This window comes from Carassius gibelio, chromosome B14, assembly GCF_023724105.1.
Source record: "Carassius gibelio isolate Cgi1373 ecotype wild population from Czech Republic chromosome B14, carGib1.2-hapl.c, whole genome shotgun sequence".
In the NCBI taxonomy this organism is placed as follows: domain Eukaryota; kingdom Metazoa; phylum Chordata; class Actinopteri; order Cypriniformes; family Cyprinidae; genus Carassius; species Carassius gibelio.
This window is the reverse complement of record NC_068409.1, coordinates 21,515,903-21,538,604: the sequence shown is the minus strand read 5'-3', so window position 1 is coordinate 21,538,604 and position 22,702 is coordinate 21,515,903. Positions and strand designations below refer to the sequence as shown.

Genomic DNA, 22,702 nt, shown 5'->3' with positions numbered 1-22,702 from the left:
CAGCTAATCGACCCTGCTCATGAACGTTTGGTGTGTGTATTAAACTGTTTCTGCAGCTCGCCATTCAAACTGTTACCTGGACAGCTGGGTGATAAACATAATACTATATGTCCGATCCATATGTAGTATGAGCATATACAAAAGCCACAAGGGCTTAATAATCTGTCAGCCACACAGACAGGCAGACTGTTGATGCGAACAGACAGACAGAAAGAAAAGACACTGTCAATTCATTTGGAGGTAGTGAAAATTTTTCCGCCCGTGTCCCAATGCTGTCGTTTTTGCCGTTTCCTCTGATCGTTTGAAATTCAGACCTTCCAGCACTCTTGAGATTATGCTGTTTTCTTTTCATTAGATAGGGTTTTGGATGTTTCTATTATAGTGGAAGTTGGAATCAGTATGCTTGAATGTCTAGGGATTCCCGTTTAATTTATCCGCTCAATCACAGAGCCCTTATCGTCCTCTCACGCAGTCTTGGATCTTTTAGTAGCTGAGATTCAGTGTAATTCATCTCTCTGTCTCTCTCTCTCTCTCTTTGTGTCTCCCTCTTCAACCCCTCTAAGGGTCGCTGTACACGTGATAACTGTAAGTACCTGCATCCTCCGCCTCATCTCAAGACCCAGCTGGAAATAAATGGCAGGAACAACCTGATCCAGCAGAAGACCGCAGCCGCCATGCTGGCCCAGCAGATGCAGTTCATGATGCCTGGAACTCAGCTGCAGCCCATAGTGAGAGCCCATATTATTAACCAACAACATCACCACCATTTTGACTTGAAAATGTTGCTTCATTATCCGTCGTTGTCTTTGTGTGTCTCATCCAGACATCGTTCCCGGTAACGCATTCCTTGGCCAACAGTCCAAGCATGGCTTTCAGCCCGTACCTGAGCCACATGAGCCCGGGCATCAGTCTCATGCCCGAACTTCTGCCCAGCGCCCCCGTGCTGGTCCCGGGGAGCCCCACCGGCATCGCCATGGGCAACGGAAATTCAACGCAGAAGCATGTTCGCACAGACAAGCTTGAGGTGTTAAATACAGTCTCTAGTAATATCTTGCTAAACATGTATTCGGCATGTAACTCATTCTAAACCCTTTGTGCTACAGACTTTTCTAAACTCACTTTTCTAAAGGCTGGAATATACTACACAACTTTTTGCAAAAAAATTTTAAACACTAGGCTTCACAAACACATTATTAGTGTTTACAGAGGATAAACTGGGCATCGTACACTAAAGGAACGTAAAAAACTTTGAGGTCAACTTATATTGTTATCAAGATTTATACATTATATATATATATATATATATATATATATATATATATATATATATATAAACATAATTTAGAAGTAATAGGCTATTTCTGTCTTGTTTTGTCCCTTTTTTGCCTTTCTAGATGGATGTGCTGTGTCTTAGGTTAAAAACACATAAATACATATCAAATGATCTATTTAACAGACAAAGCAATAGAGATCACATAATGAAAACAGTTACTCACACTTGTGTGGTGCGACATTACTGTCAGATCCAATATATATGATGCACAGCATCGTCTTTTAGTTTCAATATTTCTGAAAATCCTGCATCGAACTGTGCTTTTGTTTGGAAACCAATCCACAGTAAAATGAAGGGAACAAAGGACCAAGTTCTTACTTATGCGGTCTGGAACTTCATTAAAAATAAAATTCATCAAATAAGTTAATCGTTTGGTTTCTGCATAGACCTGCGTTTACCTCTCTCGTTACGTTATTTACACTACATGTACAAATCAGTGGGCGGGGCTAAACAGGCAGTGTTGTAGGCGGTGTTCAGCCATAATATTACATAATAAAGTGACACATTCCAAAACCTGTCGTTTCGGCAGACTGGCTTCGGTATAAGCTGTTTTTAGACTTACGGGAAAGTTTTGACTTCTGAAACTTAACGAATATTTTTATAGCGCAATGACCTCTAATATATTAAAAGATCAAGGGAATTTTGATTTCTAAGTTCATGACCCCTTTTAAATCACATGTCAAATGAACTCAGTATGTGTTTTTAAATCAACTCATAATATCAAATGTGTTTGATATCCTCAGACTATGGAATCATTGTCTGAAGCTAAAAGAAATCTTCATGGACTTCATGCAATTTTGTCAGTCATCTGACTGCCCAAAATCTGCAATCCGGGGTCTGACTTTTGGCATCTAGCGCTGACTTGTCCAGACTGTCAATCAGGGCAAAAGTCTGTGTGAAAGTCATGACGTGTATTCCCGCTTTTAGTCATCAGACTTCAGACCATAGTTAGACCATGTTTGGCGATAAAACAAGCGCAAACGGTAAATTAATTCGGTAACACTTCAAAATAACAGTACATTAATAATCATATACCTAAATAAAATATTTTTTTAATACAAATTGTTGATGAGTTATGGCATGTATTAATCAAGAACTAATCTTAACTACAACATGAGTCTTATGAATTCAAGTGTAAAGTGTTACTTGAATACTTTAACAAATATGAACTAACATATAGTCAAGGGAGTTGTTATTCACACATGAATTCATATGATTCATGTCATAGTTAAGATAAGTTTTGATATTTAATTTAGACATTAATATATGATCATTCATATACTGTAGTTATTATTATAAAGTCTTACCAAAAACCCTATAGATTTCTATTGGATGAGTCAAAAATATACGCCAGAATATGATGTAGACTTGAGACTGGGCGTATTTCGACCTGGGCCAATGAGCGAACACCTAACAAACACTCATATTTAAAGCAACATATTTAAAGAATCTATATCCCTAATAGAAACATCCTGGCAACCATACATTCAATGTACAATTGAGCAAGGCTCACACACTTCTTACCAAATGTAAGAATCTAGTTTGTAATGTTATTGTGTCAAGATAAGAATTGTAATGACTGTCAGCGTGACTAATGGGTGATAGTAAATCTCTGCTGTTCTGCTCTCAGGTGTGTCGAGAATTCCAGCGGGGCAACTGCACACGCGGGGAGAACGACTGCCGCTATGCTCACCCGATGGAAGCCGCCATGGTGGACGGCAGTGAGAACTCCGTCATTGTTTGCATGGATTACATCAAGGGCCGATGCACCCGTGACAAATGCAAGTACTTTCACCCTCCAGCTCACTTACAGGCCCGGATAAAGGCGGCGCAGCACCAAGCCAGCCAGAATGCTGCGGCCATGGTGAGTTACTGAGACGATCCCATTACAATGACATCACAAGCACTAATTCTCACGATTATAACAAACACACATCACAGTACGGAAGATGATGCCTTCAGCCAATATGGCAACATATTTATAATTAAGCAACATATTCATTTGTTAAAAAAGCTTTATTTTATTCATCCATCTAAAATAAAATTTTTTACAAATATCATATAACAAAGACATTGCTATTAATTGAATTTGTTACACATTTAAATAACTTCTGACCATTCAGTCACATTTGGCACAAATCAAACTTAATCAAAGAATGACTTGCAAACTCAAGGCACTTGAATGAATGTTAAAATGAATAACGAGTGAGTGAATCATTTATTTTTTCATTATTATTAAATTCTCAATTACCATTCATTATTCACATTTGTTCACATTTGTTTTCAAGTTCACATAACAGCGATGCACAGTGTTATGTAGTAAGCTACATCACCACACTATTTCAATGGAAACTAGAGTTAGATCTTTTTGTAATATGTGGCTAGTAATTCATCAAATCTCATGTCATACTGGGCCATTTTAGTAAGTAAGTAGCCATTTTAGCATGTGGTTTTATCCAAGGCAACTTTTTACAGGAACAGTCCCCCTGGAGTAAACTAAGTGACCAGCAGCCTTAGTTTTAGCCAGTGTGCCATTTTCAGTAAGCTTTACAAGTGTCAGATGAAAGTGTGTGTATTTATAACTCACTTTCCACACACCTTCAATGTGAGATTCAGGGGTTGTATTAACTAATTCAGATCCCCGCAGGAGGGTGTGTGTGTGTGTGTGTGTGTGTCTGCAGGCGAGCTCTTTGTCTTCTATGTAATGTATGGAGACCTGGGCTCAGTGATGGGTTACAGACAGTGTCTGCAGTGCAGGTGCAGGAGAGACAAATGATAAGAAAGGAAAAAACAAGCAATTCATTCCCACAGAAACCTCCACTAGTTAGCAGCCTCCCACCCAAGAGTGTACTGCAGACAGTTTCTCTTTCATAATGTATCATTTTTTCCCAGTCTCCCAAGTCTTATCGTGTAACATTTTTACCAAGGTTTATTTACAGTGCACAGATGTGGGGACTTTATCCAAAAATCCTCCTCTGCTTCTTGCAGTCACCTGGTCTGCCCGAGGCTTTATCATATGTTGGCTTTATTTGACTCCCTCTTGAATCATGCTGTCATTCTTTTTAAACACTGCTTGATTGTCTTTACATCCTCACAGCTCTCTTTGTTGTCCTACAAGCTTATTACCCAGCTCTCTCTCTAACCTCAGCTGCATCTGTTCCTTCACGGCTCATTCTCTTGTCTCATGTTTATGTCTACTGTCGTTGATTGGTTTGCCATCGTCATGTGGTCACTGCTCGCTTACCCAGCCCTCAGAGCGTCCTCTGAAGCGCAGCCTGCAACCAACTTTCAATCTGGTACTTTAATCTTTCACCCATTTTTTTTTTTTATCTTTTTTCATTTTGTTTGCAGATTTGATCATTTCTAATAGCTCAGTTTGTGTTTTGGATGAAAGCATTAATGCTGCAAGAAACCAGCCACAAACTCTGTGTAAACTAATCATTGTCTTAGAAGTGAAATGAAACTGAATACATTTGTGGTCTGGATTCTAAAAGTATATTTCTCAATACTTTTCTCCACAGGCACTTCAGAAAATCAAAAAATGTAAAGTAAACCAACTCAGTTGATTCCATTTTGAAAATCGGAAAAAGGATGCAATAATGTATCTTTAATAGTGATGCAAAATACGTTTATATGAGTACCATATTGCTTGTCATCCAGTAATAGTTCTTTACATATTAATATTCTATTGTTACATTTAGATTGCGTTTGTCAAAATAAGCAAAAAAGCAAATCTCAAAATAAATATGCATTTTCTTGCTGTACATTATAATGTTGTGCAAATTCACATTGTAGCATTTAAAATGATTGGGTTGCACTTTATTTTAAGGTGTCTTTGTTACAGTGTTTATTGTACAGTAATATTAATTAAATACACGCACTTACTATAGGGTTAGGGTTTAGGGTTATTTGCATATAAATATGCATAATTAAGTGTTGTTATAATAGTAAGTGCATGTAATGTGCAACAAGGACACCTTAAAATAAAGTGTTAACAATGGTTGATTTTAGTTTTTAATATTTATTTTTAACTTATTTAGACTGAATTTTAGCATCTGCGTTTTAGAGGTTAAACATGAAAATAGTTTTCATCTTATAAGCATTGGTCAGGAATTTAATATCATATTTTTTTTTTTTTAATGAGGGATAATTTAATAATTGTTCCACTGTTGAATCATGTTTTGTTTTAAAGAGATTTGTCATCAATTACTCACCTTCATGTCATTCCAAACTTGTATGTATTTATTTCTTCTCAATGTTGGAAAACAAACCGTGTTGGTGACCATTGACTTCCATTGTATGGAAGAAAAAACACTGAGACATTTCTAAAAAAAAATGCTCCATTCAAAAATGAACTTTTTAATGTGTTTCCTTATTGGAATACATATTTTTTGCTCTTACATTACAACATCTATTAATAACTAACAAGATAAGTAGCTATGTAACTAATATAGATACAAAAAATATTTTGTGGGGTTTGCAGTTCTCATTGCCATGGAAACAACAACTTCTGATTGGTGAATCTCGCTACAGAATTGTGGGTAGTGCAATACCTCATCTGTAATTAATTCAGCAGATAAGCAATTGTTTTCAGTGAAGTTTAAATCACTGGCTTATGCAATCTACAGAAACATATACCACCGTCTTCATAAGCTTAGAGCTCATAGGTGGTCTTTCTGGAAAGGTTTATGCATTGTTTAATATCAGTCTCACTGTGGAGATTTGGATTGAGATTTTTACTTCAGAAACCCGACTGTTGAGCTGTATACAGTACAGCACATTATTATTGGGTTGTGGGATTGAGTTCACTCGTGTAAATCATGAGGTCCGACTGCTCCCCCATCTTCCCTCGGTTAGTGGATCACACAGATATCCTCTTTCCTGCTGACCTTGCTCTCTTATCATGTTGCATATCATTATTCAGACAGAATTACACAGTGGAAGACAGCCGCACATCCTCCTCATTATGCCTTCATCTAGACTGAGCATTCTGTGTTTAATTATCAGTGGCCTCACCTCTGTTTCTCTTTCTGATATCGCTCTTCCTCATGCAAGGCTGCATACTTCTGATGGCCATTTAGAAAAATGGAGAAGCACCCCCAGACATTTGTCAGAGAAGGAAGCACAGCATATCATTAATGAAAAAATCTTCACAGAATACAATGTAGTTGATGAACATACAGGTGATAAGCACTAGCGGTCACAAACAAGCTAACCCTAAAAATGTAGATGATTAAAAAAAAAAACAACTTAAAGGGTTAGTGTGCCGTAAAATGAAAATTAGCCCCCTCAAGTCATCCTAGGTGTATATGACTTTCTTCTTTCAGACAAATCCAGTCGGAGTTATATAAAAAGTTGTCTTTAATCTTTCAAGCTGTTTATTGCCACTCAGCAGGTGTTGCATGCATCAGTCCAAAAGAAGTTAAATAAAAAGCCCATCCATTAAAAAAAAATGTCTCACACGGGGGTGAACAAAGCATATTATACAAAGTCCTTCTTTAGTGAAACTATGCCATATTAAAAACCTAATAATACCCTTAATCTAGCTTGCGCTCACTGCTGTACACGGGAGCAGCTCCGGGCGGATGACATATGAGGTCGGGCTAATATTCTCCAGGCTCCGGGTGTGTGTTCACAGTGTGTGTGTGTGTGTGTGTGTGTGTGTGTGTTCACAACTGTGTTTGTGCACTTTGGGTGGGTTAAATGCAGAGCGCAAATTCTGAGTATAGGTCACCATACTTGGCTGTATGTCACTTTCACTATTTTTTCACTTTCACTCAGACTCACTTTATATGAGCTAATATTCATTTTTGAGTGGACTAACCATTTAAAATACTATTAATCCTAGGCAAATTATTATTACATTTCTAATAAAAAATTAAATACTGTTATGTAGCTGTTTTCTGTTTGCATACATTTTAAAATGCAGTTTAATCATTTGATGGTAATAGCACCATTACTCCAGTCTTCAGTGTCACATGATCCTACAGAAATTATTCTAATATGCTGGTTTGCTGCTCAAGGACATTTCTTGTTATAGTTTTAAACAATTACCACTAATATTTTTTCTGGAAACCATGTATTAGAATGGAAATATACAGATGTTTTCAGTGTGAATAAAAATGTTTTGCCACAATTATTATCACCTCTTCATATTGCCATTCATATTTACATTTTTTTTGGCACACCAGGGTGACTACAAACATGATATTGTCCTGCCATGTCCTGCTAAAACAATGCAGATTTATTTCACCAATCTTCTTTGATAATATTTATTAAGGGGGTTCATAATTCTAGCCATAGCTGTATATATGATTATATATTGGTAGCAGTGTTGGGGAAAGTTACTTTTAAAAGTAATGCATCACAATATTGCATTACTCCATAAAAAAGTAACTAATTGTGCTACGAAGTTACACTTAATTCATTGTTACTTTTGGGTTACTTTTTGTCACCTGGGCTGGGATTGAAAAAGTAGTTTAGAAATTTCATTGTAAATTTAAAAATAATGCATTACTTTACAAGAAATCTATTGACTTGTAAAGCTTTACCCCAACACTGATCGGAAGTATGAGTATACTCGGTACTGTTTAAAAGTTTGAACTTCACACACGCACACATATGAAAAAAAATTAATTTGTCACCCTGGACTGAGCACAAAACCAGTCTTAAGTCGATGGGGTATATTTGTAGCAATAGGCAAAAATACATTGTATGGGTCAAAACAATATATAACTTTTTAATGCCAAAAATCATTAGGATATTAACTAAAAAACATGTTCGATGAAGATATTTCGTAAATGTCTTACGGTAAATATATCATCACTTAATTTTTGATTAGTAATATGCATTGCTAAGAACTTCATTTGGACAACTTTAAAGGCGATATTCTTGATATTTAGATTTTTTTGCACCCTCAGATTCCAGATTTTTTAATAGTTGTATACCTGCCAAATATTGTCCAATCCTAGCAAACCATGCATCAACAGAAAGCTTATTTACACAGCTGTCAGATGATGTATAAATCTAAATTTCCAAAAATTTACCCTTATTTGACCCATTGATCCATTTTTTTGTTCAAAGCATGTAGTCAAGCATGTCTCCATCTATGTTTTGAAAATGTTTTATTATTTTATAAAACCTGGTTTGCAACACTGACAATGACAAACACTGTCAGATTTATTGGCATAACTGGAAATGAACACACACTGTACAAAGTTTCCTGTAGCTCAGTATCATGGCTATCTTTAACGTTTCTTTCTGCCCTCCATCTTTCTTTTTGTTTTGTTTTTTCCGATCACTTCAGGCTTTGCCACCAGGAGCCATGCAACCAAAGAGACCGACCCTGGAGAAGACTAACGGTGCGGCTGCCATCTTCAACCCCAGCATGTTCCACTACCAGCAGGCTTTGGCCAGCATGCAGCTGCAGCAGCAGCCAGCGTTCATTCCCACAGGTCAGCTCATGCAGACAGATGATTCCCCTGTGCTCTGATCTAATATCACTGTATTCCTGTAATAGTTTGGCTTGCATTAATACAGCACTTTAAAGACAAAGTGCCTGGCTAGACGAGGACTTGAGCACTTTTTCTGCTTGCCATCTCTCTCCCTGTAAGCCCACTTGCTCTCTTTATCTCGTAGTAGTCCACCCTACTATGCACATGGCATGCTAATTAGTCCCATGATGCATACATCTCCTCATGCACCTGCACCTGAGCATTAGCTTCTTTTTGTCTGATGCCGCACTGCACTATGTTCACTGTTCTCACATAATCAGTAAAAAGCTAGATTGTATTTTGCCTAAATGACTGTAGCAGCAACCCTTCTGCCTTATAAAGAGGCTCTGAGAGGATAGTTACAGGACGTTTGACACGCAGAGGAGAGTTTCAAAAGACCAAGTGAAATCAAAATAGGAGTTCTGTGGGTTTAGTCCAAATCTAGAGCACTGCAGTGATTGTCATTTTGACACAAAGTTAGCATCACCCTGGTTCCCTTGTTAAGAACCCAATAGGATTCTTCATTTGGTTTTGACAAAAATGGAAATATAATAAGCTCTTTGATCAATAATGATATATAACCCTTTTTTGTATAACACATTTTGTTCATCATGATAATCTTCAGAAATTAACACAATTTAGGTATTTTGAAGCTTAAAAAAAAGTAGTAGCTAGCGAGAGAGTGATTATTAATGAAATGAGGCTGTAAAGGCAGACATACTAAAAATGATAACTAGTTTTGGGGTTGTGGTCTACAAAAATATACAATACCTGCTGCACTTGATTACATTTGAGATTATATTGACATTACATTTGATTCCTATATATATATATGCTTTTTTTCTCTTCTGTGAAAATAAACAAAACAATTTTTTTTATTCCCAATAAGATGCTCCTTAAATTAAAAATGCCGTTTACTGCCGTTTACTGATATTAGCGTGTAGCAAATAATGTTTCACAGCTGTGACGTGAACTACATATTGACGGTATAAAAATACCCACCCAAACATTTTGTTTCAGTGGAAATACCTCAGCAGCACAGGAAAGAAAAATGCCATTTCTTGAGGTCTTTTTAAGCAACATGAAATCAAAATGGGCCCTTTTAATTTTTTTATGTAAATGTTTTATGCTTGATAATGCAGTGCATGTTATTTTAAGGCAAGAAAATAGTCTTCTCTGCTTTTAGAATTGCTTTTTATTTTTCTGTTGGCATGACAATAGCTGTAACATAGCCTTGCTGATATTCACCTTCCTGATTCATGATGGATGAATTGAAGCTCAATCCTATATTTGATCCCACTGAATTTTCTGTTTAACTCCAATGTAATGCACATTTCGAAAGTAAATGTTCTGTAATTGCTGGTCCAAAAATCAAGCACTAGGTTTGACTTGTTAGCATTAGGCTAATCAGCTGATGAGACAAGAAAGCGTATCAGCACAACAACGGCCAGGTTAACATCCCCCTCCTGATGAGGATCTTTCTACCAGCGTGATTCATTTCCTCTTGGTTTCTCCCTGCTTTGTGTCCGAGTCTCCATCTCGCCACCAATTCGCCCATAATGACGGTCATTTCTCTTTCGCTGTGTGTCACTAACTCAGAGTTGTTTTGTCTTGTTCTCATGCTGCTTTCACTCCCCTTTCTCTGCATCTCTTCCACTCCTCCATCCTCCTCGGTCTCTCTTCTCCTGGGCTCTTTGTGCATGGTGTTGCAGGCTCCGTATTCTGCATGGCTCCATCTGGAGGCATTGGTAGGTCACTTCCCAGTCTCTCTGAATGAGCAGTTTCCTTAAAGCAGCATCTCAGATCTGTGGCAGACAGGAGGGTGATCCACGATTAACTCCCAGCAGGCCCAGCACTGTATCATGGGGTGTTTCTTCTGCTTTGGGCACTTTTGTTTTGTTTTGTTTTGTTTTGTTTTGTTTTGTTTTGTTTTGTTTTGTTTTGTTTTGTTTGGTTTGGTTTTGCTCAGTTTTGTTTTGTTTTGTTTTGCTCGGTTTTGTTTTGCTCTGTTTTTTTTTTTTTTTTTTTGATTGGTTTGATGTTGTTTTGTTTTGTTTTGCTTATTTTGGTTTCCCTTCGGTTTGGGGTTTTGTTTTTTGTTAAAATGTACCATCCCTTTATTTTTGCTACGTTTCACATGTCTATTACATGTAGATTACATTGTTTTTTTGTTTAGTTTTTCGTCCTAGACCCAGACATCCAATCCAAATAATGAAATTTCATTATAACATGAAACAACATGAATTACATCATTTCACATGTATGGTAAATCTAAAAAAACAAGTAATATTATAAACTTTTATAAATATAACTGACCATAAATCATTTCCTTAATAATTGAGAAAATAATTACAAATCATTAATTCAAATCAATTGTATATATAATATAATTTTTAAACGCATTATAAGTACATTGTTTACAGATGCTAATCAAATAAATAAAAGTAGACAACATTAAATATCACTTTTGGACAAAATATTTTGATTGTTTTGATGTGTGTATATATATATATATATATTTATACATTATGATTCTATTGTTCATAGCCACTAAAATATATCACTCATAAACAGAATATTTGATTTGTAATCTTTTTTTTTTTTTTTAGCAATTTATTTCCGTCACATTCATTTTTACCAAAAAGTACTGTTAAACACAAAACATGACTATTGACTTTCAGGAGAAAAGTTAAAAAAGTGCTCATAGTCAAAAGAAACACTTCTTACATCATCACAAGATATATGGAATGGTCAGGACTGAAATTGACAAGGACATAACGTGTGCACTTTACACAGTCATTTTCATTAGGTCTCAAACTGGAGGCCCAACCCGTCTGTCACTGCGTTTACACCCAGCCTGTCTGCTTTGACCGCTTCCTATCATTTTCTCATTATTTCGGCTTGTCGTGTGCGTTTGTGCATGCATGTGAGCGTGTGATTTTGTGTGCAGCTGACGGCACAGTGCAGGCACAAACAAGCAAGGCCAAAGCCTTCAGAGTGACTCATTAAGACTGGTTCCTTTTTCTTTGTGCCCTTTCCTCCTCCTCCTCTCCTCTCCCTCACCTCCTGAAATCTGTTATAGGCCTTTTCAAACCCCCAGGCCCAATGACAGAGGGCCGCTGGGAGAGGCGGGACTGGACCAGCTGCAGGGCCCCCCAAAGCCGTTACCTGTCAGGGCCTGGACATACTGGTGAGGGTAGAGTCTAGGTCCCCTCCCCTCACAAACACACACACAAACTTACCATTCACCTGTTTAGAAAGGTAGAAATCAGCCCTGCTCACTTTCAGTGTTAACAAACCCAAAATAACCCTACCAGAAATGCAGTTGCACACACACTTCCAAGCCCATAGATGAACAATGCTCTCCTTTCTTAGCTGGCCAAGTTAAATTTGTCCTTTACAGTCGTTTAGCTGGTAACAATCCGGTCAAAACACTAGATCTGTGCTGAACCAGTGAGTGTGCCAGTGAGTGCCTGTGCCTGTATTTTTAAGTTTTATGACATTATTTGACATCCGTGATGCACTGTATGCTGTGTACATACCATGCTGTGTTAATTTGCAGTTTTCCTTATAATATGACCTTTATCTCTTTAACTTCAACTGGTTTTATTAGATTTAATACTTGTATTTGATTACAAGTATTGTAGAACGTTTATGTCTTTCATTATCAGGTTAACTCTCAACCAAAGAAGTAGAGTGTCATATTATTTTAAGGCAATCTTGAATGGGAATGAACTGCATATTTACATTTCCCTTCTTTCCTTACTGTATATTTATCCATTGTCTGCCACCATCAAAATATGACAGTCAGACGTTCCCGTCTGTTCCAAATGTTTGTGATTTTGATGATGGCCATGTTTTTATTTTACCCTTAATAGTTTTATCTAAATGTAACTGTGATCGGATAAAACTCTCTAAGCTAAAAGGTAACGAAACAAGATGTTTTGAAGTTCTGTTTGCATGTTTGTACTCGAGTGAATACATCATCTTTGCAGTACATGAAGACGTAGCTGCCATGACTCTGGCATATTATGTCATGGTACTCATAACATTCCTCCTCCCCTCCACCTTCCCCCTTCCCTTGTTTCTTGTCTGACTCGCCTGAAAAAAGTTCCCATGATGCACGGTGCCACCACTTCCACTGTTTCGTCGGCTACGACCCCAGTCACCAATGTTCCTTTTGCTGAATCAGCCACCTCCAACCAGGTTTGCCCCTTCATTTTGGCCTCTCCTTTTTACAGCTGTAAAGCATCCGACTCTGGTCCATAGACAATAATGCTTTTGTTTTTATATATAGACTTGAAAATCGAAATGCAAACTCTGATTGTGTTATCCAAGTAAAGATAATGTTAATGCAACTGTTCTCCAATTCCAAATGGAATTTCCAAACGATTCCAATGTCCTTGAGTTCTCTATGGACCAGTGAGGAGCACAATGTCCCGGTTCCACCATGTGTCCGTGTGTTCACATTTCTGTCTGTCTGTTTCAGTCTCTTCGCTGTGTTAGAGAGCAAACAGCTACATTTAAAGGGATAGTTCACCCAAAATAACATTTCTGTCATTAATTACTCACCCTCATGTTGTTTCAAACCTGTATGCTGTTATTGTTTTCATTCACAACATTAGACATTAATAATGAATCATTAGCCAGCTCTTTGCATACAACAACAGTTTATAGCGACCACATTAAAGGAAAATAAATAACAGCAAGGCACTGTACCATTTTATGTCAAGTTTTCTGAAGTTAAATGTTAGCTTATATGATAAAATAGCCAGTTTTATTAGATTCCCAGATTACTTAAATGATAATTGAATGAATCTTGTTTCAGTTCTTTTCAGTAAACTATTTGATCTGATTCTCAAATGACTTTATTTTATTTTTGATTGCTTCTATTGTCCACATTTGTAAGTTGCTTTGGATAAAAGCTTCTTCTAAATGACTTAATGTAAATGATTATTATTTTTTAGTTCATTCTCTTCAGTAAATCAGTTGAATGGTTGAATTATGAATTGTACTGATTTGATTCTAAGTGGTTTAATTGATCATTTTTGCGGTCGTTTGTTAAGTCGTAACAACATGAGGGCAAGTAAATGATGACAGAATGTATATTTTTGAACAAACTATCCCTTTAAGTGATAAATTTCAAAAGCTCATTGTCTTTTCTTCCCCCTTCACCGTGTTTTAGGAATTCTGCACTGGAGCAAGTTGTTTCTGTGGCTCACATAGAGTGAGATGGTATTTGTGTCCTCTGCGTTTTTCTGTGAATATGATGTGGGTGTCTGTTTTTAGATGACAGTTCTCTGAATTTTTGTTTGTCTTTCCTTCCTTCATTGTCTAAAATGTACCTTTAAGGGAAATTGAAGTTCACCATTTAGTCTGTTCAGTTCGTGTGTTCTGCAGAATCTGACCTGGACAAACTTTCCGAAAAAACATGTTTTGCTTGCCTCTTTATTTCTTAAAGAGCTACATTGTGGATTGTTTACAGGGTTCTTACGCAGTTTAGAAAAGTATAGAATTTGATTTTAGTAATTTTCAGATCTAGATACAGTATATATATAGCACAGACTATTTTCCCTATTCTGTTTTTCATAAAAAAGTGTGAAAGTGAGTCAAACATAATAGAATTATAAATATTTCTATTCAGGTGCTTGGCGTGTTTGTGAATAGTGTCAAATGTTTCTATTTACAATTGTTTTTTAAGCATTTAGCCAATCACAAATATGTCTGTTGAGCCTATACATTTTTTTTAGGAGTGATAATCATATTTAAATCTGGGATTGAATCTGAAATTGTGATTGTCACCGTGATGACCATAGCAGCGGATGGGAGAAAAAAACTGATATCTTGAGGTGTAAATGAAAAGTAATAGACTTGCCACTAGTCCTATATAATGAGTTATTTTGTTCTTCATTTCATTAGTGGCTTTTACTTGACATTTTTAAAGTAGTGTTTTCTTAATTAAATAATCAGTCTACATGCTGTTTTAATGTATTAACTCGAATAGCTAAATTAAGTAGTTCCAATAGTTTTTCCTATGGTACCAAGAACCATTTAATTCTACTGCTATTAGTACTGACTAGAGACATTTAGGTAAGGCTAGTTTTTGTGAGAGCATCAAATTGTGAATTCAATATTGGGAATCATTTCTTTTTAATCATATTTTTTACTATGAAAGGGAAAATGCGTAGGAACCCTGTGTTTAGCATTATGTAAGCTGCCAAAATGTTTTGGCGGTGTGGTTTTCAGCTCTAGTTTAGATTGTAATAGTAATTCTGGAGTTCAGGTAAAGACCAATAATGCTGCACAGACCTGAGGTGTCCGCACTCATTTCCGGCTTCGCTTGCTTTTTTTGCCGAAATGCGTCTCACAAAATTACGATTGTGGAAATGCAGGTCTGCAAGATAACTGATGCATTATTTGATCATATGGCACAATATTTATTCATACTCTTGTAATTGTTTTTCTCATTTTCGAAATGAACTGCGGATTCGATGTTGGAGTAGATAAGATAAGAATTGACTATATTCTCTTTGCATATTCTTTGCGGTTCACCTCCTTATCTCTGGGCTGTCTGTACCTGTCTTCCAGTAGACGCCGCCGAGGTACTGAGCGCCGACCCCATCGACCTCCAGTGCGTTCCCATGGAGGCCCATTTCTGTCCCGTTCCTAAACTCCTGGTGGCTGCACCAATGACGCTGAATCCAGTAAGCCTCTCCCACAATCCCACAACCTAATCAGGCCCATCTCTCATGCAACATGTGCCCAAACAACAGAAAAATGAATGCAACAAAACGTGTGCCTAATCTGTACATCCTTAACGGGCAATACATTCATCCTCATATCAGAGATTCTCACTTCATTTGACGTCAACAGAGGTTTGTTGATATTGAAACAGGCAATACTTAAGCTTGGACCTACAACTGTTTAAGGAAGCATGCCATCTCGATGCAAGGAGCAGGCGGATGCTGAATCAGGAGATGGAGCGCTCTCGTAACTCACAGCCATATGAATACATGCAAACCAATTAGCTGAGAAGAGTGAATTCTCTTGAGGTGAACATTAGATTTCAGAGCCGACTCGTTTGATGTACGGTAAGAGGTGGAGTCGTTCCAGATCATCAGCAGAATGTTTCTCCGTCGTAGAATGTGAAAACCCAGAGTGTGTGAGAGCGACACCTAAAGAAATTTTACATTGTGTTGGTGGTGGTGGTAATTTCTTTCACATTTTATTATGATTGATGAAAATGGCATGTTTTATTTCATGTTTGCATTTCAAAATGTCAAAAAATGAGTGACACTTTTGTAAGATAATCTGATACTGATTCTCATGATAACTGATTTAGGTTTTTCGTTAAGAGGTTTTCAAAATGTCATTGTTCTGAAGTGTGTGGACGTCTTTCCCCCCCCCCAGTTCTTCTGTACTCAGCTGACTCACATTTTATCATAGACTAAGAAAGTATACCTGTGTAGCCTTTCAGAATCAATGTGTCGTTCCTCCATCAACTTAGGGATGTATGTTGTTGTGAGTTTTTCTTGAAAGAGTATTATTTGTTTAATGACTTTCCAACAGGCTAAAACTGGTCTATTGAGATAAGTGTTACTATTCATGCCTGAAGTATCTCACCTCGCATTTCAAGCTCCACATCGAGATCTCACATCTCACATACTCATACCTGCATTTTAAAAATAGAACTGCCTTAAGCAGACTAAATGTGAGCACTTCCTGTTGCGCAGTGTGATGCACACTGAAATTTAAGGTCTGATTGCAGGCCTTCAGGATGTATATCTCGTTGAGAACATTTTAACTGGACTTTATTTTTATTCCAGCTGGAATGTTTCTTGCAAATATTTCTTATTGTCTGATGTCCTGGATATTCAAATGATTTAAAAGAAATAGTAATGCTTATTTACTTTGTAGAATATATATTTCCTTTGTAGAATATATATGTCCTTTTTTTTTAGTCATTAGGTGAATTTCATCAAAAAGTCATATTCCCAGTCATATTTCATGCCAAAAGCAGACAAAAAAAACTATTATGATAATTAAGCAGTCCTATTGTCATTACCATAATACAACAAATCTCAATTTTATCACTGTAATGTGCAATAAATAACTACATAATTACAAAGAAATATTTTTTTAAGTATCACGGTTACATTTGTTCTAATTCTGTTGTTAACAAAATATAATACTAAAAGCAATTATATTACAAAAAAAGAGAAACATTTTAAAGTAGTAAAAAATGTTGTAGTAGTGAAAATTATAGAGGATGAAAACAAATGCAATTTCTCCAATGCAAAAACATATGCATTACGGAAACCTAGTTTAATTGTCATGAAAATTTAAAAAGAGGGAGATGCAAAACCGAATTTTCATCGTTTTGATTTTGGTGTGAAATGTGACATTTTCATAAGATTCACCCTATTGCTATGTCTGTCTCTTGTAGACAAACCCCTTCTGATGGCTGGACTGTCTCTGCCCAAATCCATGCTCTGCCCCACCTGCTGTGTGACAGTCTGTTCGTCTCTTTTTGTTCAGCCATGATTGGTTCATCCCTGATTACTCTAAGATCAGTTTTCAGTGTCCATTATTTGACAAAATGATTCTTTAAATTCCATGCTTAGTGTTTTACACACTTATATTTATAACAGATTGGCACACATATGTTAAATCCCGATTATTAAAATTACAAGATATGCAAAATCCTTTCTAGAAGTCTCAGACTGGTACCTGATTTGAATATCCAGCGACTCTCCCATTAGTTTGCTGTATTCAGCAGCATATGCGACCCCCTTCGCAGACGTGTCAAGTGCACTGCTTTAGTGCCAGTGACTTCCAGACAGGTCGCCTTGTGCCAATCACTGGAGATCTCAGACTGCACAATCAGGCCTTGACATGCCAAGGTCATGAGCCAGATGGATTCAAATTTCAATATTGCAAATGTGCCCACCCAAGCGACAAATCTAAACCTATTGGAGCAAGCTATTGTCTTGTGCTTTGTTTTGAAACATCTCCGTTATCGCCCCCGTTCATTAGGCGAGTCCTACAGTTGGGAAACTGACAGTAGGGTGGTTTCCAGCAGCTGTTTTTATTACTGCATCAGTGTGCAACCGCTAATAGAGTTCCAGTCTGTGCCAACCAAGAGCTCTATTAGATTATTGCCATAATACATTATTGATAGTTTATCCATGGAGGAAACATGAAAAACTGTGTCAGATGGATGATACAAAGAGGTCTGCAATCCATTAGTGGAGTTTCTTTGCCCATTTTGACTTTGAGATAGATGGCCGATTGAACTCTATAAGTTGTTCTTGTGTTTGTTGTGTTCATGTGCGAACAGGTTTAAATCACTGACTGTGTCCTTACTTTCACAAGTCGGCAGACTCTAAAATGCAAGGGCGTAGATGACCGTGTGACATCTGAATATTTGGACTGTGAGCCGAAAGCTACGGCTCTCGTGTAGACATGTTACAATTAAAGGAAAAATTTTGATTCTTTTCAGACTGGGTACTTAGAGCCCTCATCAGCCAAAGCTTCATTTACGAACCCCTTCCGTGGGCCTTTACATGCATATATGAATGTGACATTTAAGACAGCGAGAATGTCACGAGAGGTTTTGGATGCCTGTCTCACCATTTCTCTCGAAAAAAAACCTACAACCTTTCTCAACATATCAAGGAAGTGAAAGCCTCCCAATGCCATCCCACTGTTGATGTACAAAAAGAGACAGAAAAAGCGTTTTTCATCACTTATCTCAAAGACCCTTCTCTAAACTGTTGTCTCCTTTGGGACAGCCATGTTGTTTCAATGGCGTAACCCCAAGAGAGAGAGTCATAAAGCTGATTTTATGACCTAAAAACATCATTGCAACTTTTTTTGCTGACCAGCACACACACTATGTAGGCCAAACACAAGTTAAATGATATCATAAAGCGGTAGTCTGCACCAAGACGAAATCAGAGCGAGATGATACTATAGTGTGTTATAACTGAAGTGGTATCTGTATTGTAAACATCTCTGTATAATGTTCATGTGTTTTAAGGTTGTTTTAAGAAATATTGGGGCAAGTACGTGTGGATTCCTTTAGGAACGATCTCTACTGTTTATTGATGTTTTGGATTGTGTTTTGTAATTCAGTTCCTTTGCCCAGCCAAGGTGTAGAAGCTCCTTTCTCTGTCTCTCTCTCTCTCTCTCTCTCTCTCTCTCTCTCTCTCATATAAAGAAATATGCCTTCTCCAACTGCAATCCAGCTGGAATCAACGAAATACTTGATAAAGAAAAAACAATGTGCCTCATCTGGGGCTTTAGCATTTAAAGTACTCACTTTTTAAGAAGTGTGCATACCTGCATAAAGTAGTTAGCTAGAAAAATCTGTGTACGTATTACAAATGCATCATCAACGTCATTCTAGTTTTTCACATTATTGACCTTTGTAACAGTACCTGTTTTAACTATACCCTCACGACTTCAGTCATGTTCCGGTGTTGTTTTGACACAGTTGTCAATGGTAGTTTGAGTTTGATCATTAGCGTTACTCGTCTTACCTTACCTTACATCGTAAAGTCTGTCATCGCATGAAATGAAAATAATCTGAATAACCTACATCATAGTTTGTGCAGTTAGTGGTTTAAGATGTAAAAAAAATTACCTAATCTATATATCTATATATCAATATACACATTTGTATGTAATACAATGATAGATTCATTGTTACCTATGATAGTAAGTTCTTGTTGCTATGGCAACAAAACTACAACATGGCTACCTTTGTATATCTTAATTGTGAATTTTTTCACACTTCAAGTGAAATAATGTACAACGTTAACTTATTCAGAAAGGGAATGTGTTCTTAAGTTGTCTTGGAAAAAGAGATGATTGACTATTTTGTAAAACGTATATATATATATATATATATATATATATATATATATATATATATATATATATATATATATATATATATATATATATATATATATATATATATAGACTTGTGAGATACTTTATGTCCAAAGGCCCTTTGGAGACATCATACGTTTTTTCTGTTTTAATGATTATTATTTTTCTATTGGGGTTGCTGATCTCTTTTAGATAAGAACCAGATCTTTACGTAAACAGCATCTGAGCTTTTGAACTAATCTGATGGATCAATTTGGGGGAAAGAGACTTTCTAGTCTCATATTTGGTCTGAAAAGGTTTGCCGGTTTTTATAAAAAAAATGTAGCCCTGTGATGTCAGAAACGGGACGGTATCAGCCACACGTGAGCCCCTGATTTAAGTCTCTGTCCCCCTCTGGCCCACCCAGACTGCACCCCAGCTGTGCTGGGACCTGGTGACTCGCGTCACCCCATCGGTGTACGAATGTGTGTTATTCACCTTGTTTGCACTTATGTACATATCTGATTCAAAATATTCAGAATTTATTTTGAATATACATAGATGAATGAATATATATATGTAGAAGAGCAGATTCAAATCAAATGTCTGTATCGTTCGAAATACAGGTAAACAGTTATCCTTTTAAAGGGTTGTCGAGGAGATAGATGCTGTTTCGCTGGGGTGTCGAGGAATTTGTTGTTTGTTCTGTTTGCTGATGCCCTCGTTCTCATCGTTAAGCATGATACTGCATTTTGCGGAGAAAATGATGTCAAAAAAAGGCTTTGTAGTTTTGCGTAGCTTACAAAAGCGCAGCGTCCTGAGCACTGTGCCCGCTCGCGTCTGATCCTGAGGTCCAGAAACCAAAGAACAGCCAACGTGTTTCGACGCGCTGAAAGTGGTGAGGTAATAACAATCTGCCCCCTACTGAAAGACCAGGAGGGCAGCGTAAAGAGCACCTCAGGGTCAGACCGCAGCTGGATAGCATTGCTGCAGGTTACACAAAATAACATATTTCAGTTTTCCATTCTTGTGCACTCACCAAGACCAACAAATAACCTGAAAATCTCACAGGATATCCTCAATCAAAATTGCTCCAAAAATCCGATGTGAAATCGCCAGACAGAACCCTCTGTTGAAGAAAACTTGTACATTCTGTGCTCTACAGTTGCTTTGGAAGCCAATGATTTTGTTGCCATGGCACTTGCCCTATTAGTGAGGGAGAGACTGAGTCTTTTGTAGGTTCTTGCATATTGACGCACCTTTGGACCAATCGATTATGGTCCTCAGCCTTTTGACTGTAAAGCTGAGGTAGCACTTAGGACTTAGCATAGACTAAAGGGTCCCGACTTGCATCCAGAAGCTGAATGCAAACATAGGGGTGCTCCTTTTACCACTGTGCTTGACAGAGAAAATCGACAAACACTCTTCTGCTGTCCATTATCCTGTGCCTAAACATTCGGTGTGATGTGAAAGGACTGGTCTGTCGAGAAAGCCATTCAGGTTAGACTTCCACATAACTGTGCTCTGCATTCAGTCACGTCATCATCATTTCTGTGACTGGAACCCTAACATCAATGGTTCTTGTTTTAACGTGTAGAAGTCCCTGAGACCGGAGCATCACATTAATGTTGTACAAAGCTGTATAGTTTCGAATGAAATCGCTCATTGATGCAGAGGTTATGTCCCTTTAAAGGCATCGGCTGACGTTCGGTGGCAGACGCTGATGCCTGTGTAAATGCTATTGTGTGTGTGGAACCGTTCAAAGAATGTCTACATTGTTTCAAAGCCATATGTAATAGATTCCTCTCTCTCCCACTGTAGGACAAGATACAACTGAATGCTTTGACTCTTTATATGAAATGCTTCTCTTTCTATTTAGCTTATTGTGCTTGTATGTGCTTCAAGAACTGTGCTTCTTGTCAATCCCTTTGCGATATAAATGTATGGAATATATACATACTTAAGATTTCTGTTCTTTTTTGTTTGACATTTTAATAAAGCACTTAAAGGCACCTTTGGACCGTGTTTGCTGTGTGTTTTTCCTGGTTGTATTCACAGAGTGCTCTACAGAGACGTCAACAAAACAAATAATTGGATTTAAGAATTACAGTGTCTTAAGTTAATTTTATTAACTGTACAAAACTATTCCAAACACTGGAAGTGCCAAGATAATGTCATTAGTTGTAACATTTTCCTGATTCACAAGGTGAGTCCACTAAAAGAGGCCGGTCTTTAACCATATGCTTTAAATTGCCAGCGATATTAACAATATACAGTATGTTCATTGATGGCTTGTTTTCCATTTTTCTTTTCTTTGATCTTATTTTACAATATGATTGTGTCTTGGACATGTTCAGCTTAGGTTTCCTTCCAGCTATAAAGGCCTCAGATTATAAAATACTTATTCCTAAATAGTTACACTTTATCTGTCTGTAAATATAGTCTCAGTGTAGAATATATTGGAGGGTTTTATATATATATATATTTTTTAATTAATACAAAAATAACACTAAAAATACCAATATTATTATGAATTATATTAATTATTTAATAAGTCATATACAGTAATTAGATTCCAGCTTTAGCAAACATACTGTATATACTAATTTAAAAATGTTGCCACTAATTTCCCTTAAGATGATAGTGGATTGATTCACAAAAATGAAACTAATTTAAATTATTTTAAAATTGCCATCCTCTAACTCACATTTTTGTTAGAGTGATGTGATTTCCGGCGGATGTTTATTGGTCAGTTTGAGAAAGAGAAGCTCCTCGGAGGGGCCGCCTTATTTCCGCGAATCGGTTCTTTCAAACACTTCGTTTCAAAGAACCGATTCAAAAAACCTATCCGTTGGTGTCAGAGCTTAATTGCGTCATAACGTCCTTAAAACAACCAAAAAAAGTTTTCTAATAGCCAATAGGTTCTATAATGAGTTTTCTTTATTAAACAAAGTCATGTAAAAGATAAATATGCATTATTGGTATAATAAAGCATTAA

General features: G+C 37.0%; 1 protein-coding gene across 5 annotated transcripts in view; it reads left to right on the top strand.

Annotated features, from left to right (window-relative positions):
• The window catches only part of LOC127971870 (muscleblind-like protein 3), a 45,636-nt gene extending 23,920 nt beyond the window's left edge, over positions 1–21,716 (top strand). For 2 of the 5 annotated variants that reach the window (XM_052575137.1, XM_052575138.1), the window contains exons 3-9: positions 564–728; positions 824–1,024; positions 2,964–3,197; positions 8,640–8,787; positions 11,909–12,016; positions 12,938–13,032; positions 15,418–21,716. In XM_052575137.1, the coding sequence (XP_052431097.1) occupies positions 564–728; positions 824–1,024; positions 2,964–3,197; positions 8,640–8,787; positions 11,909–12,016; positions 12,938–13,032; positions 15,418–15,435 (969 nt within the window). In that variant the 3' untranslated portion in view covers positions 15,436–21,716. Of the gene's footprint in view, positions 1–563; positions 729–823; positions 1,025–2,963; positions 3,198–8,639; positions 8,788–11,908; positions 12,017–12,937; positions 13,033–15,414 lie in introns of all 5 variants that reach the window. The other 3 variants (XM_052575139.1, XM_052575141.1, XM_052575142.1) reach the window with 2 other exon arrangements.
• The last annotated feature ends 986 nt before the right edge of the window (positions 21,717–22,702 follow it).